Source organism: Aspergillus udagawae, assembly GCF_001078395.1.
Source record: "Aspergillus udagawae IFM 46973 DNA, scaffold_1, whole genome shotgun sequence".
In the NCBI taxonomy this organism is placed as follows: domain Eukaryota; kingdom Fungi; phylum Ascomycota; class Eurotiomycetes; order Eurotiales; family Aspergillaceae; genus Aspergillus; species Aspergillus udagawae.
Window position 1 is genome coordinate 1146129 of NW_025091264.1, and position 14753 is coordinate 1160881.

The window sequence follows — 14753 nt, forward strand, 5'->3', positions numbered from 1 at the left end:
GCAGTGGATGGCGCATGTACCTGGATTCCGCTTTGAGATTTCTAGACACATTATCCACAGCGTTTGGCTCGGAAGGTTTCTGGCTTCGGCTATAAAACTGGTGTCACTAACCTGAAACAAAGCAACAGGTCTACAGCCGATTTGTATGTTGTATTCTTGTACCCATGTCAAGCACATCTGCTGCCATACTTTGATTTAACTGAGACATGTACGTGGAGTGACTGCTTCAAATATTGAGCCATTCAACTCTTTGTCGCAGAGGTGACCATAACCCATTGATAATCGTTCAGCATCTGGATATTTATCTTCCCTTCTTCCTCACTTCGTCTTGGCAGGGTCAGAAACAAGAAGGCCTGCTCTCCCCTTATCGATTTTTATCCTCGCGCAATCTTTTCCCGTTATCCTCATTCTCAGCTTAACTGTGGTCAGCCTGCCGTTGCAAGATGTCTATTCTGTCCGTTGCAATCGTCGTGGTCACTGTCGTCAGCCCGATCTTCATATCAGCCCTCCAATCAATCTCAGAACACCTGGCTTGCGCCAATATCTATATTTCGAGAGTTCTCGGAAGAATGTCTGCTTTCACGATTGACGGCATCATGAAAAAGCTTGATCAATGGCGGGCACACGCTTCATACATAAAGCCATCCTCCGCTTCCACGCCAGTGCCTGAGTCCGGTATCGCGTGCCTAGGCACCGATAATCTCCACAAGAACCACACATTATTTGACCCAAGCTTAAATGAGCTGGGCTTACTGTGGCGCGGTCAACTCAGTCAGGATGCTGTCTTCACGTCAGGCCATCTTGCCAACAGGCCGACTTTCGGAACTCTGTATCGTGAAGGGCTACTTATCAACCGGCAAGTTTTGCTTTTCGTTATGGTTGTTCTGTTGATGATACCAGCAGTAACATCCATATTCACTTGGTATTCTCGCAGGCACTGTCTCCAAGTAGCGAACATTGAGATTCTAGATTTCATCAGCGAAGTCCGTTCCCGGAAAGTGTTTCTGTTGAAAAGGATGAGCTCCGCTGCTTCAATGCTGAACGGCCAAGTTGACAGCATCATGAAGCAGATAGCGATGGAGAATGAGCGGATTTGCGCTGAAATACCCACTTTCATTGATGCTGAAGTCAGGGAACTGCGCGATGCTCTTGAGACACAATTCCAGAACGAATCTGACCACTATATCCTGGAAGTGAAGAGTTTTGCGCACAAATTGGAACGCGCACGTCGAAGCTTTCCAGATCCTGGAGCTATTGAAGTTGAGTGCAAGCATTTCCGATCTGAGCTTCAACGCTGGAGACAGCGGGGCTCAAATAAATGAACAAGTACAGACATCCGACGATCAACGCCGCGCGAGTGCCCATTCTGAGCCGATCAGTCCCAGGACTTCAAAACCAGCCTCCATTAGTGGTCCAAAGCTATCGCCCGTAGCAGGCTGGGATGATGTAGCTGCAAAGCACGACAAAGCAGATACAGCGCAATCGCGAGCAGAACATAACCAAGAGGTTGAGAAGGGCCACGAATCTGCTGCATTGGGAACTCAGCTCGAAGACACTTTAGCGCAACCGAAGTCATCAGAAGGAACCCAGTCTCCTCAGACACCGGGGTCTGCGAAGGGCAATTTATCCGGGAAGCACACCCCAGAAGCCCTCCGTCTGAAGCCGGAGACATGTACCTCTGCAAGGTACGAGAAGAACCAAGGGCCTGGCCCGGCTTCGGCTCAGTCGCCTTCAAAGCCCAACACTGAGCCTACCTCTGCTGAACTGGGCAAGAGTAGGTGGGCTCCCTTAACTCCGACCCAGGCTCAGCCCAAAACCCCTACTCGCGCAGGAGTTGAAGGGGGCCGGTTTGCTACGCCAACTGTAAACCAGCCGCCTTCGAAGCCAAACACTGAGTCTGCCTCCGCCGGAATGAGCAAGAGCATGTGGGCTACCTCTACTCCAACCCAGGCTCAGACTAAAGCACCTACTCGTGCAGGAATTGAAGGGAATCAGTCAGCTAGCCCGGCTTCAGGCCAAGCTCCAAAGCTGGCTGCACCCGCTTCTGCCGAAATGAGCAAAAGCAGGTGGGCCGATGAGTCTCCAACCGCGCAGAGATCAAAGAGCGTTTCCTTGCCCTCCGCAAAGAACCCGAAAGGAGACCTTGGCGAAACTTTTTGAAATCAAGGGCTTAGTTCAAGGTTGATGCTCTCCTAGTAGTCAAGTTTGATTTTTAGTTCCATCTTTTGTTTTCGCGGTTTGTTTGCTGCTCCGTGTGCCACGAAATCACTCGTCTTTCGTCTGGTTCAGTTTGGAGAATGCTGGGATTGGTGTTCTATGTGGGTTGTTTCATTAGTTTCTGCTGCCTGAGAGCGAGATCCGGTTGTTTGGGACAAGCCGTGTTCGTTCACATAGTTGCAAATGTAAGATCTTTCATGTTGATTCGCTCTGGTGAAAGCAAAGTCTAATCGATCAAGGGTATCATAATCGTAAAGCCAAAAGGCAGTGCACTGCAAGCTACAACGCCCAAATCAACGAACTGAAGTCTTCAACAGCAAATTCACACGGTGGCCATCTCAATCAGGTATTTTCGACAGGCAGCCTTCAGCATGTCGATCCGTCTCTGAGTATGAATGAAGACCTCGCGGTACATGTCCAGACTCTCCTGAACAACCTCCTGTCGCGATTTGGAGCCTGCACAGATCTCACGCATACGGAGCTCCATCTCCTTGCGCAGGAAGGGCTTGCTGAGAGACGGTTTATCCGGTAGATTGGCGACAACGTTGTCATAGCCTTCCACTAAGGCAATACCTAGGCGAGTTGGGATGAATTCCTTCACAGCGTTCCGACCACTTCCACGCGAATGAAGGGCGACATACTCGCGCTCTTTGATTTTGGCAATGTGTTCGGCCATGGTGGCGTCCGTCCCTATTCCGTTCGCGTCCATGAGCCCTATGAGTTCCGGCTCGGTCAAGTAGTTGGGGGCCGTTGTCTTGCCCTCGAAAATGTTGGCTTCAGTCGGCACGAAAACTTCACCCACCCGGAAGTTGGGTAGTTGTTGGCTACTCTCCCACTTGTCATACACGTAAACTTCAAGGTAGTTCTTTTCCAGAACGATCAGTCCGTTGGCGTGAAACATCTCGTCGCCATATTGGATCTCAATCTCGGTGCTTTGACCTTTTGCATCATCGGAGCAGCAAGCGAGAAACCGCCTGACTACAAACTCGTAGACTTTCTTCTCCTCAGAGTTCAGTGCACTTGGTGAGACCCAGCATACCGGGTGGATAGGTGGATGCGCGCGGTCATTGTGGCGCCCAGAACGAGGAGTTTTGAACGCGCCATTTATGAGACTTCATAGTTGAGAGAGTCAGTAATGTCAGAGAATGTCCGCTTTAGAAAATACTTACCCTCGGGCGTATTCACCCCAGTTGGTATCGGGGAATTGCTTCTCAACTAACTTCTTTAAATCAATCCCTTTGTCAAATTGATCCGTCTCAGTACGAGGATAGCTGATGTAACCTTTGGTATAGAGAGATTCTGCGGCCTAAATCATGATAAGCTTTCTGGTGAGAGCTTAAGAATGTTGTACACACTGCATACCTTCATAACCGCCGAACTGTCCATGCGAAGGTACCTGCTGCCCATCATCTGTAAGTCTACTGTTGTTAACGGCAGAGGTCTCCATTTGCTGGTAGGCTTTTGGTTGACTTTCGTAACTTTAGCGGTCTTTGCTAGCAGACACCTTTCCAGCATGACGGTCACGGCCGCCCTGTCGAAAAGATGGACTCTTCTCCACAGGAAGTTGACCTTTTTTCTTTCTTGGACGTGCATCACCTTAATTCCCCAGAAAGTTTCCGGCTTGAAATTCTTCACTCGTAGATATCGATCAACCACAAATCCCAGTGTAGGGAATTGACATGATCCTGTCGATCGAGTCAGCTAAGATGGATGCTTGAATGAGGAAAGCTCAAAGGTAGGCGAACGACGTACCGTAACTGATGAGTTTCTTTGCCAGATCAGCACACATACGTTGTAGTTGAAGACTCTGCAGTCGGGTGAATGCAGCACCAATTCGAAGGTCGAGTTCAATTCTGGCAGCAACTGCATTTGCTTGGTTCTCATCCACATCTATGAGGGCCCGAGCAGCGCGTAGAACATGCCTGTGATCAGGTGAGCATTGGTGATGGAAAAGAGCTATATATCATCCATATACACTTACGCCCTCTCCGTGTTACTGAATCGCGCTCTTTTGACCAGAATACGCTGGTTTCCCTCCTTGGCTGTTTTGCGGACTTCAGTACCGATGTGCTCTCCCTCTCGATCACAGTCAGTCCAGATAAATAGAGCCTTCGACATCCTGGCCTGCTCCATAATGTTTTCTGCGATCGGTTTCTTCTCCTATAGACAGAGTTAGCCTTGCTCCGTGGTTCGAGAAATGCCCGTGATCAGGCCCTTGACGACTGAAAACAAGAGCTTGATATTGCATACTTCTTCCACAAATTCGCGCACAGGAGCTTCAAAGAGTGCGCCGGGTGGGCATGAGAGCCAGCTTTTGTATTGACTCTCAAAATCGAGGGCCATCAAATGTCCCAGGACGCTGGTCATTGTGACTGAACAGGTGCCCCAGGGGTCACCGAAATTGAACTCAAATAAATAATTCTTCACATATTTATTGCCGTGTATAGATATCTATGTCTATCTCAGTATATGTGACTTCAATAAGCCCTGCCGTCTCAAGCCAACGGTCACTCACAGTTTGCATGGAACCACCAGAAAGATGCTGAGCCACAGCTTTAGCGATGGCAGGTTTCTCTGCCACGCAGAGAACCCTTGGGATAGGCATAGCAAATAGCCTGTCGATTCAAAAAGTCTCGGTTATGCCATGCTCGATTCGCCCTTTTTGACAGTCTGGTCATGAGCCCGACATTATTGCTTCCTCGAATAGAGGAACAATCGAGACGCGAAAAAGACGCGACCAACTTCCAGAAACGGAGATAGTAGATGTCTGCCTGTCTGCCTGTATGCCTGGGAGCCTTGACGCCTGAGGCATCCTTGTCATGCTGGGGTTGGCCCCAATCTTCTTCGCCCAAAGCGGTAAGCATACCGTCCAATGGGAACGCATGTCCGCGTTGTCATGATGGCATCTCTTTGTTTTGCCTCGATGTTTTGATTCTCCTCGATCAACAAGAAAACTCCCAGAATCGCCGTCGGGTGTGCAATAGCTCCAAACTGCGACACCTGTTCTGAAGTTCTTTGAAATGGCGATTCCACTTCCTCAAGTTCACTCTGTTGTGGACTGTGCCTCTTTCAACCGCACCGTGCTGCCCTTCCTGTCGCAGTTGACAGCGCTTCCTACGCAGCTGCAAGTGGCCGCCGCAACGAAAGATGTGGACGCTCTGAAGGATATTTACCTTTCGACAAACCCGTTCATCTCGGCGCTCGGGTTTACTTTGGTTTTGTGGGTGCTCTTCGTCGTGGCCGCGGAAATCAACCGCAACTATTCGCAAGTTGATCGGTTTTGGAGTATCCTGCCGGCTGTGTATAATGTACATTTTGTCGCTTGGGCACGTATGTGGGGCATTAAGAATCAGAGCCTGGATACAATCGCACTCATCACTTTGCTCTGGAGTGTAAGTTATATTAACGCGACGACTTTGTATCTGCCGGCTCTAATTCCGCTTAGGTCCGATTGACCTTCAACTACTGGCGCAAGGGAGGTTATCAGATTGGTTCTGAGGATTACCGCTGGGAGATCGTGAAGTCCCAGATTAATAACCGGTTCCTCTTCTTCCTGCTCAACGTCACCTTCATCAGCTTCATTCAGCCAATGCTGCTTCTCCTTGTGACGGCGCCTACCTACAACTTCATTGTCCTCTCGCGCCTCCCTGGGTTTGAACCGTTCGGTCTCCCCGACCTCGTATTCTCTCGCCTCGCATTCTTCTTCCTCATCATCGAATACTTTGCCGACCAACAGCAATGGAACTTCCAAAGCGCAAAGAAGGAGTACCAGAAGACAGCTCGCATCCCCGACCAGTACAAAGGTCAATACACACCAGAGGACCTGGAGCGTGGCTTCGTCGTTAGCGGTCTCTGGTCACTGTCCCGTCACCCGAATTTTGTCGCCGAGCAAGCGATCTGGCTCACACTATACCTGTGGAACTGCTACCGCACCGACAACTACATTCAGTGGACTGGACTGGGTGTTTTGGGCTACATGCTCATTTTCCAGTCTAGCACCCGGCTGACCGAGTCGATCAGTGCAGGCAAGTACCCTGAATACAGCGAGTATCAGGCGCGTGTGGGACGCTTCATTCCTCGTTTTTCTGTCAAGCCCAAGTACAATGGCAGCAAGAAGAAGGCCCCTCGGTCCAAGACTGAGCCGGCAGGCGCTGGTGATCGGGCGACGCAAGAGGGCAAGAAAAGTCAGTGATGGGAGAGGGTCATGGATGCTGGGTTTCTGTGGATTTGTATCTCTTTACTTTGATTTCTGGGGTACTGGATGACTGGAGTTTCTTAATATATATATTGTCAGTTTTGAGTGAAATTTTGATGTCTGTTTTCGGTTGGAGTATTGGATCCGCTATATCAAGTTTTGGTCAGATATGTTACCAGGCGAACACAAGGCCTAGTTCAAAGGAATATGAAAAACCTAAGTTGTATAGCGTTCTAATCGTGTCAAATTGGTACTCCACCACCTCAGACCTAGATGGTCACCTAATATACAGGAGTACACCAGATGAGTCTATAATCGGAAGTTGAAACGCGAACGAGATGAGTGAAGAGGAAGGGAAATGCAGAGACATCACAAAAATCCTAATATTTATGATACAAGTGAAAGCCAACGGGGAGAATAAGATATGAAGGCAGCGGAGATGCTTCAGTCATTCAATAAATACAAATCCTGGCATAAAGAAACATGTAACACCCCTCCTCGCCTGGCCATGAATATCCCGCTGTTTCTATAGTTCGTCGCCTACGAGGGTGGGTTAGCACCCTCAGAACCTTCAATTGGCGGCGTAGGCTCGGGAGGAGCAATGGTCTGTCCCTGGGCGGCGCCAAAGTACTTGGCGAACTCGCCAGAGTCGGGATAGGGTCTGGGACCGAGGAGTCTAATCATGTCATCACGGCTGAGGACTTCCTTTGCCAGGAGCTCTTCCGCGACGATGCCAACTTCCTTCTTTTTCTCAGTGAGTAGGGCGCGGCATTGGTTGTATGCCTCACTGACGATGCGGCGGACTTCACTGTCGATCTCCCGAGCAGTGTCCTCGGAGAAGGGCTTGTGAAGCTGCTGTTGAGGGTCCTCCTCGTAGTAGATGTATCTGAGCTTGGGCGACATGCCGAACTTGGTTACCATGGCGGTTGCCATGCGGGTGACTTTGTTGAAATCATCGCTGGCGCCGCTGGTGACAGTGTCGAAGTGCAGCTCTTCGCTGACACGGCCTCCCAGAGTCATAGCCATGCGATCCATCAGCTGGTTTACGTTCATCAGGTATGTGTCACCACCCGCTGGCAGATATTGTGCGTAACCTAGAGCTCCTTGGCCTCGAGGAATAATCGAAACTTTGAGAAGAGGATCAGCCCAACGGAAATACCAGCCACAGATGGCGTGTCCAGCCTCGTGGTAAGCAACTGTCCGCTTTTCTTCGGGAGAGAGCACGAGTGACTTCTTTTCCAAACCTCCGACGACACGCTCGATGGCCTGCTCGAAGTGCTTCATGGTGATGGATTCGGCGTTCTCACGAGCCGCTAATGAGAAAAATTAGCATTGCTGGACACCCACAGACCAAACTCTCGAAACTTACCAACCAAAGCTGCCTCATTGACACAGTTAGCAATGTCAGCACCAGCGAAGCCAGGTGTTAAAGCAGCGAGTCTGCCTTCAAGATAATCCATATCCTCCTTGGTCACAATCTTCTTCAGGTAGACGCGGAAGATCTGTTTCCGGCCTTCCATCGTTGGTCTGTCGATAGCAATGTGCCGATCAAAGCGTCCAGGCCGCATCAAAGCCTTGTCGAGGACATCGGGTCTGTTGGTACCAGCGAGAACGACAACTTGTTCCGTAGTGTTGAAACCATCCATCTCAGTCAGGATCTGGTTCAGGGTGCTCTCCCGCTCATCATTTCCTCCACCGAAGCTCTGCTTGGCTCTGGATTTACCGATGGCATCGATTTCGTCGATGAAAATGATGCAAGGGGCATTCTTCCGGGCGTTGGCGAAAAGATCACGAACACGGGAAGGACCGACACCAACGAACATCTCGACGAACTCGGAACCGCTGACGCTGAAGAAAGGTACGCCGGATTCACCAGCAGTAGCCTTTGCGAGCAAAGTCTTACCCGTACCAGGAGGACCTGAGAGGATGGCACCGCGAGGGATCTTTGCACCGAGTCTCTGGAATTTTTCAGGGGTCTTGAGGAAGCTGACAAACTCCATGATTTCGACCTTTGCCTCGTCCATACCCGCAACATCAGAGAACTTAATCTTGATATCAGTTTCGTGATTGAAGCGCTTAGCCCGGCTCCTTCCCATACCGAAGATTCCGCTCTGACCACCTGCACCGCCGGCGGCACGTCTCGACAGCCAGAAGAAAGAACCTATCAGGAAAAGCGTAGGAGCGACGGATAGAATTGTGGTAAGCCATGGTACCTCGTCAACGTAGGCGACAGGAATCCGCTCGGAGCTTGGGATCCCAAGCTCATGCTGAGATTCATCCAACCTGCGCTCAAAGCTATCCACAGAACCAATACCAAAGTAATAGTGGAAATTTGGCTGTAACGCAGGCGAGTCAGGGTATACCCGAGCCAACGCGTCGCGGTGCAAGTCCACCTTGACTACGGCATGGTTGATAACCGTCAGTTTTTCCACAAGACCCTTGTCGAAGAAGTTCGCTCTAAACTCTTGCCATGTAATCTCCTTGCTGTTCTCCCCTGGAAAGAAGCTGCGGTATACATAGTAGGTGATGATCGAGGTGATGAGAAACGAGGCGGGGTCGAATTTGAACTCGAAGGTCCTGAAATTCGGAGGTATTTGCTGGTTCGCCTGATCACGCCCTTTCTTTTGCTCTCCCTGCTGTTGTTGCTGCTGCTGTTCTTGTTGCTTCTGCTGCTCGCTCTGTGCGCCGCCTTCTGACTTGGCTTTCTCCTTATTCCGTTCCTCCTCAATCTGGTTCAGTTTGTAGGCGTAGTCGGTCATGTGCTGCGACATGTATCGTGTTAACTTGACATAATCCATCAGAGACGCCGGCCTTCCGGATTGAATGTGCTTCTTGATGAACTGCTGCATCTCCGCCGGCAACCCCTCCTTTAGCAACAGTGTCCGCATGTCATCCAGCATCTGATGTTGCGATGGCGGCACCTTGTTCTTCAGGTGGTCAACGAATAGATGAACTTGTTCCTGGTCCTCCTTACTAAGAGGGGACTCGGGTTCTTTCGGCGTCTTCCCATCTCCAGGTTTACCGCCGTCATTCCCAGGTCCCGTCGCTGCATGGTTTTGGCCGCCTTTGTCGTTCGGGGGCTTCGGACCCCCGGGGGTTTCAGTAGCATAGGTTCTAACACGGTGGGCCGTGATCAACGATGATAATCTCGACTGTGGAACACGCGCAGACAGCGGACGTGTGCGATTGATGCATTCTGCGGCTCTCCTCGAATATCGAGCAAGATTGCCTGGCCGTCTGAGTAAGGTGGCCATGGTCGAGGTAGATGAGCCCGAAGGCGAGATCAAAGGATTAATTAGGCTCACTTCAATTAGAAAGAGAGTCCGCGAAAGCCATAGAGGCTCTAGATGAGACGAAAAGGAGGATAGGAGATGTTGGTTCGGGCCTGAGAGGAGCTCTTGGGGAAGCAGTTCGCCGCCAGCCATTGACACCTTCCGTCGGCCTGGGATTTTTCACAGTTCCGCTGGTTTGCTGACTCATCCATCGCAACCAGAAGGCCTCATCAGAATCTCAACGGACATGATGGACCGATGACTGTGCAGTAGTATGATCCAGGTATGATCCTTTAAAATAAATCCATTACACGTTATCTATGACCTTTCGGGTCATTCAAATCAGAGACATGCATCTGTCAAGGCATATTTTAAGACGTCGGTTTTATGAGTATGTGTTTTATGTTGCAGTCAACCCTTCCTTTCTGCCTTGACCCAGGCATTCTACTCTTTTGTACAAATAGTTATAAACAAGCTGAACATTGTTCAATGGATAAGATGAGCAAGTGGAGTGTTATCGTGTTCTTCACAAGCCATAAACGCCTTTAATGCCCCAGAATGTGAAAGAAAAGAAAAGAAAAGCACCGCAGCGAGCGAGTAGAGAAAGCCCGGCTTGACTCCGTTAACTCCGATGCCCTACTGAGCCCAGATTAGCCTCCCACGCCGGTGCCCGATTCGTTATTAGGTTTAATCATTATTAGGCTGTCATCACAGTCCACCCTGGGGTGGACCGTTAGCGTCGAAGACCGGGAAATTTGTTGACATGTCCGCCCAGTCCCATTCGATGGTCATCGGCATCTGCCACAAATCTTGAGGGACGAAGGGCTGCTGAAAGGATGACAAAGGAGTATTTGTGGTCGCCGAATAGGGTGGTTGATCAGCAAAACTGACACCTTCCAGCGGATCGGGACTCAGCATGCCCTGGAACTCCTGTCCAATTCCGGGCATAGCGTGTATGTTGGGGGGGATATTTGTTGAGATACCAGTCGCCTCGGGGATTTCACGATTGGAGCTAAAACCTCCTGCATCGCTGGCCAAGGTATTACGGCCGGGATCACCTGGGTTTTCAGCGAACAATGGCGACGACATTGGGACATTTCTTGACGGCGCCTGAGTGGGCTGCGTTGTCGAGGGTGAGGGTGCGGGATGCTCTTCGGGGGTACTTTGCTGTAAGTTGACCGGTTCCTCGGGGGATTTGCGCTTCTTTCTCGAATATGACTCCTTCTCAGCTTTATCAAGGACCACCTTCGCAATCCTCTCGAATTCTCCGCATAGACCAAGCATTCGCTTGATGCTGCCGTTAGACTCATCCGAGACCAAGGTCGACAGGAAATTGACAACTACATTCATCAACTTGACATCTGACCGAGCGCGAGCATCACTGGGATTCTGTAGAATATTGGCAAAGAGCGTGACAAGAGCTGACACAGGATAGTATAGAATCAACCTGAGTATTGTTAGCTTAAAAGAGATATGCTTTTTCAGAGAACAATGCACTCACCAGACACAAGCGAAATCGCCCTGCGGAATGTATTTAATTAGGTTAATAGACGCCCTGGCAGCAGTCACACAGAGCACTGCCGATAAGAAGACCCTAGGATTCAAGGGCCTGGCATTCAGACCCTGGATGGCATAATTGGAGAGACGACTTGTCCAATAACCGTGATGCACAGACATACGGTGAATGGTCGTTAAACAGTTATAATAGGCGAAATGTAGGACAACGACATGGAGAATGAGAGGTGTGTGGGAAGCCTTGATTTCGTGTTCCGGCCGAAAATCCAGTGGGATACTGTCCTTCCAATCTTCGAGTTCCTTGTCGAGTTCTCCGATAGTATTCAGAAGCTCGCCATCAGACTGTTTTGAAGCCTTGGCGGAGTATAGCCGTTTGTACACCTTGCTTTCAATAGTAGCGAAGCGACACATGGATCGGAACAAGTTAAACTTGCTTCTACCGTCAGATAATGGGACATTGCCGATGTTGTCGGGTGGATCGTCGCTTGGTAATTCCACATTCATGTCATCGTCGTCTTGTACCGGCGGACGCCCAGAGCGGAGACAAATGCTATGTGGCAGATTAGCACAAATGCAAGATACTTGTGTTTAGTTCTACCTACTCTTTGTCAAGAAGATATGCGATCCAAAAGACTCTCTTTCGTTGTTCAACTTCCACTGGGTTCAGACCGAAGCCAGAGCCTCTTTTATGGAGACCAATGCTGTGAGAAAGTCTGATTGCCGCCGCAACCAAGAAAAAGGACGGCTGGGGGTTTGGAGTTCCCTGTAAAAAAAGAGACTAATTGTTGTCAGCACACCCTACGGTGATGCGCTCTTCAAATTCTAAAACTTACCATTCCAAGAAGTGCTTGAACACTGAGAAGATCCGTATTCCGCATGGTTAGTTCTGTCAGCACTCCCATCGCATTTTTCAAATACAGCCATGCTTTCCTGTCCTCTTCTTGCGGGACCAGATTGCTCATGACTCGTAATCTGTGAGCGATGGCTAGCACAACATTGATGCTGGCCCACCAGCCAGAACCTTCGTAAGGATCTCGGGAATATTGTCGTTCGACCAGGTGCATGAAAGTCGGCTCGTGGTAGAGTGGAAACATGCAGTTGAAGTTGTCGAAGAAGTCTTTAAAAAGCGACATTGCTTCATCCTTCGGTGGCAAGGGTTTGAACACCCGGCGAGCAAATATATCGCTAAAGATTTCAGGCTTCCAGTACATCCATTTGTTATCATCTACATAGGCTGATGAAATCATTTCTTGAAATGAGGTGTCGCCCGTTTTCTCATTGACCCATTGAATACCTTTGGGAGAGAAGATCGAGAAACCTGATGACGAACCTGTGATCAGGACGGTCAGTAATTTATCCCTATCACCACGTAAGCTATTGAGATGTTTACCGATGTATCGTGTTTCCCCACAATTATTTGTTACGAGAGAACACATCATGTCTGACAGGCCTTCAACCTCCGTCTCTGATTCTTTTTGCGATTCCGGTGACGTAGCAGCTGTCCGTGGGCTTGATTGAGACTCCAAGCGAGGAGTAGAATAGTGGGATGAGCTATTTTGTTGTGACATAGCGGTCTGACTCTGGCTGGGAATGTTGATCTTATGCGGATTATGTGGAGTACTCGAACCGGTTGTGTGATACCGGTCAGCAAGACGCTTCTCCAGCGTTCCAAGGTCTGTTTTTCCTCCATCGTCCTCTGATAAGAGACCAGAAAGGCGTAGTAGAGACTCCATCCTCCCTAATCTGTTTTCAAGGCCCTCGATATACTTGGCACTAATCGCGATGCGAAAGTCAGCATAGCAATTGAGATACGAAGCAGAGAAGCAAGCATACCCTTTAGGAGGATTTCGCTTTTTCTCAACCTGGGTAAACACACAATCCGTCTTGTAGTTGGTACAATGCGAGCATTTGGGCATCTTGCCATCACATTTGATTTTCTTCTTCCGACACATGTCGCAGGCCTACCTCAACGACAGTAAGTCAACAGGGAAGCTTGACTTTGGAGCATGAGATGCGTCCCCACTCACCCTCGCGATCCTTCTGCGTTTCGCATCACTGTTATCATCCACCGTCCCGATCGAAGGTTCATCGTGAAAGGTGGGATTGGAGAAAATGGGAGCGACGGGAGAGCCATCATGTCCATACGACCCGAACAAATGAGGTTGCTGATTCATCAGCATGGGCATATCGAAGCCCATGCTCTCTGTTCCGTCCCCTATACCGTCCATCGCAGTGGCATGTATGTTGACGTCCGTTGACGCAAGGAACTCTCCAAAGACAGAGTGGAGTTAAACAGGTATTTGACTCGAATGATCTGATCAATGCGGGGTTTCGGTATCTAGATTCGGAGCCAATGTGGAGGATAAGCAGGTTGGTATTCTCTCCAATCCGACCAGTATGCAAAATGAGTGACTATGGATGGTCGATGACAATCGCCATCCAGCGCGAAATCGCTGGTACAGGCGGCAAAAGCTGTCGAGAAAGACTGAAAGGTTGGATCGAAGATGGTCAACTGGCTTACTCAATCTTTGCCCCGAGGCAAGCACGTGGCGAACCCAAATACTACACCAAAAAGGTGGGGAATAAGAAAATCCTTCTAGCTTGTCAGCTGTAGATTAGAGCTGCTGCTGATTAAGTATCATGTAGGCAGCAAGCAAAATCATCAAGGAGAAGAAGATAAAATTCGTTGAAGGAAGAGAGAGGAATCATAGTTCGGTTTGCAGATTGCAGTTACGTAGCAAACGGTGCTGCCTTTGGTTGACCAAGTCCGCTTAGTAGAGAGACTAAAGTGCAGCTAATTTCTTACAGGCTGTCACAGAAGACTTGGGCTGAAGCTTTCTGGCCATACAGGTTGAGCGCTGTTCCTTTTGTGTCTGGTATCACTGATTATTAATTCTTAGAGTCCTAACTCTATCTAGTCTGAGACGCTGAACAGATAGTCCCTTTTCCGTGGTTCAGAGTTTCAACTAGAAATTAGACTAAGGTTGACAATGAATATTCTCTTACTCTTTCCCTCCGGAACTAACCACAATCGACTAAGCGGGACCATCGCAACGGATGTCGTTAACCCCGAAATCCGAGCGAAACTACAGCGGGATTCAGGGAATTTGGGGTTCCGCCCTTTCATCGCTCTGGAACCCGGTGGGTTAGTCTGGTGGCGGTGGTCATTTGCTTTGCCCTTCCGAGTTTCTGATGGCTTGATGAGCCATGAGTCATCCAGGATCCAGGATCTAGGATCCATCGAGTATCACAAACGGATCCCGTGCACATTCTACGACTTGGTTGTGTTTGAACGAGTCTATTACTAGGGACTATCTATTAGAGTACGGAGTTAGTCAATGCTTAATTTCCTCTTTTGTTCAGCCAGTGTTTATCATCATCTGTTCCTTGGTGATAACCGTATTCGTATTTCGTATGGCCGTATTCGTTATCCCTCAATCTCCTTGGCAGAGAGCCATTCCTTGTCAATGATCGACATTGACAAGGATCTCGCGAGACTCATGACTCTTCGTTAGTAACAGCGTCGCTCTCTGCATTATTACCAAGCGTTCAGT

The 14753-nt window shown here is 49.4% G+C and overlaps 5 protein-coding genes across 5 annotated transcripts; 2 read left to right on the forward strand and 3 right to left on the reverse strand.

The window, feature by feature from the left end:
* Positions 1-569: 569 nt before the first annotated feature.
* Aud_000389 (uncharacterized protein) lies at positions 570-2160 on the forward strand (the record flags this gene model as incomplete). The annotated part of the gene is made up of 2 exons (XM_043285902.1): positions 570-1200; positions 1235-2160. 2 exons carry the CDS (start codon positions 570-572, stop codon positions 2158-2160), a joined length of 1557 nt encoding a protein of 518 aa, XP_043141837.1.
* Positions 2161-2539: 379 nt separating this feature from the next.
* Aud_000390 (DNA topoisomerase 3) lies at positions 2540-4584 on the reverse strand (the record flags this gene model as incomplete). The annotated part of the gene is made up of 6 exons (XM_043285903.1): positions 2540-3329; positions 3387-3523; positions 3580-3902; positions 3970-4139; positions 4199-4377; positions 4468-4584. 6 exons carry the CDS (start codon positions 4582-4584, stop codon positions 2540-2542), a joined length of 1716 nt encoding a protein of 571 aa, XP_043141838.1.
* Positions 4585-5237: 653 nt separating this feature from the next.
* On the forward strand, positions 5238-6409 carry Aud_000391 (DUF1295 domain protein; the record flags this gene model as incomplete). The annotated part of the gene is made up of 2 exons (XM_043285904.1): positions 5238-5609; positions 5663-6409. 2 exons carry the CDS (start codon positions 5238-5240, stop codon positions 6407-6409), a joined length of 1119 nt encoding a protein of 372 aa, XP_043141839.1.
* Positions 6410-6952: 543 nt separating this feature from the next.
* Positions 6953-9666, reverse strand: Aud_000392 (ATP-dependent metallopeptidase FtsH/Yme1/Tma family protein; the record flags this gene model as incomplete). The annotated part of the gene is made up of 2 exons (XM_043285905.1): positions 6953-7725; positions 7782-9666. The coding sequence occupies 2 exons, from the start codon at positions 9664-9666 to the stop codon at positions 6953-6955; spliced, it is 2658 nt and encodes an 885-aa protein (XP_043141840.1).
* Positions 9667-10392: 726 nt separating this feature from the next.
* atrR (transcription factor atrR) lies at positions 10393-13427 on the reverse strand (the record flags this gene model as incomplete). The annotated part of the gene is made up of 6 exons (XM_043285906.1): positions 10393-11131; positions 11186-11749; positions 11802-11962; positions 12033-12972; positions 13033-13160; positions 13227-13427. 6 exons carry the CDS (start codon positions 13425-13427, stop codon positions 10393-10395), a joined length of 2733 nt encoding a protein of 910 aa, XP_043141841.1.
* Between the last annotated feature and the right edge of the window lie 1326 nt (positions 13428-14753).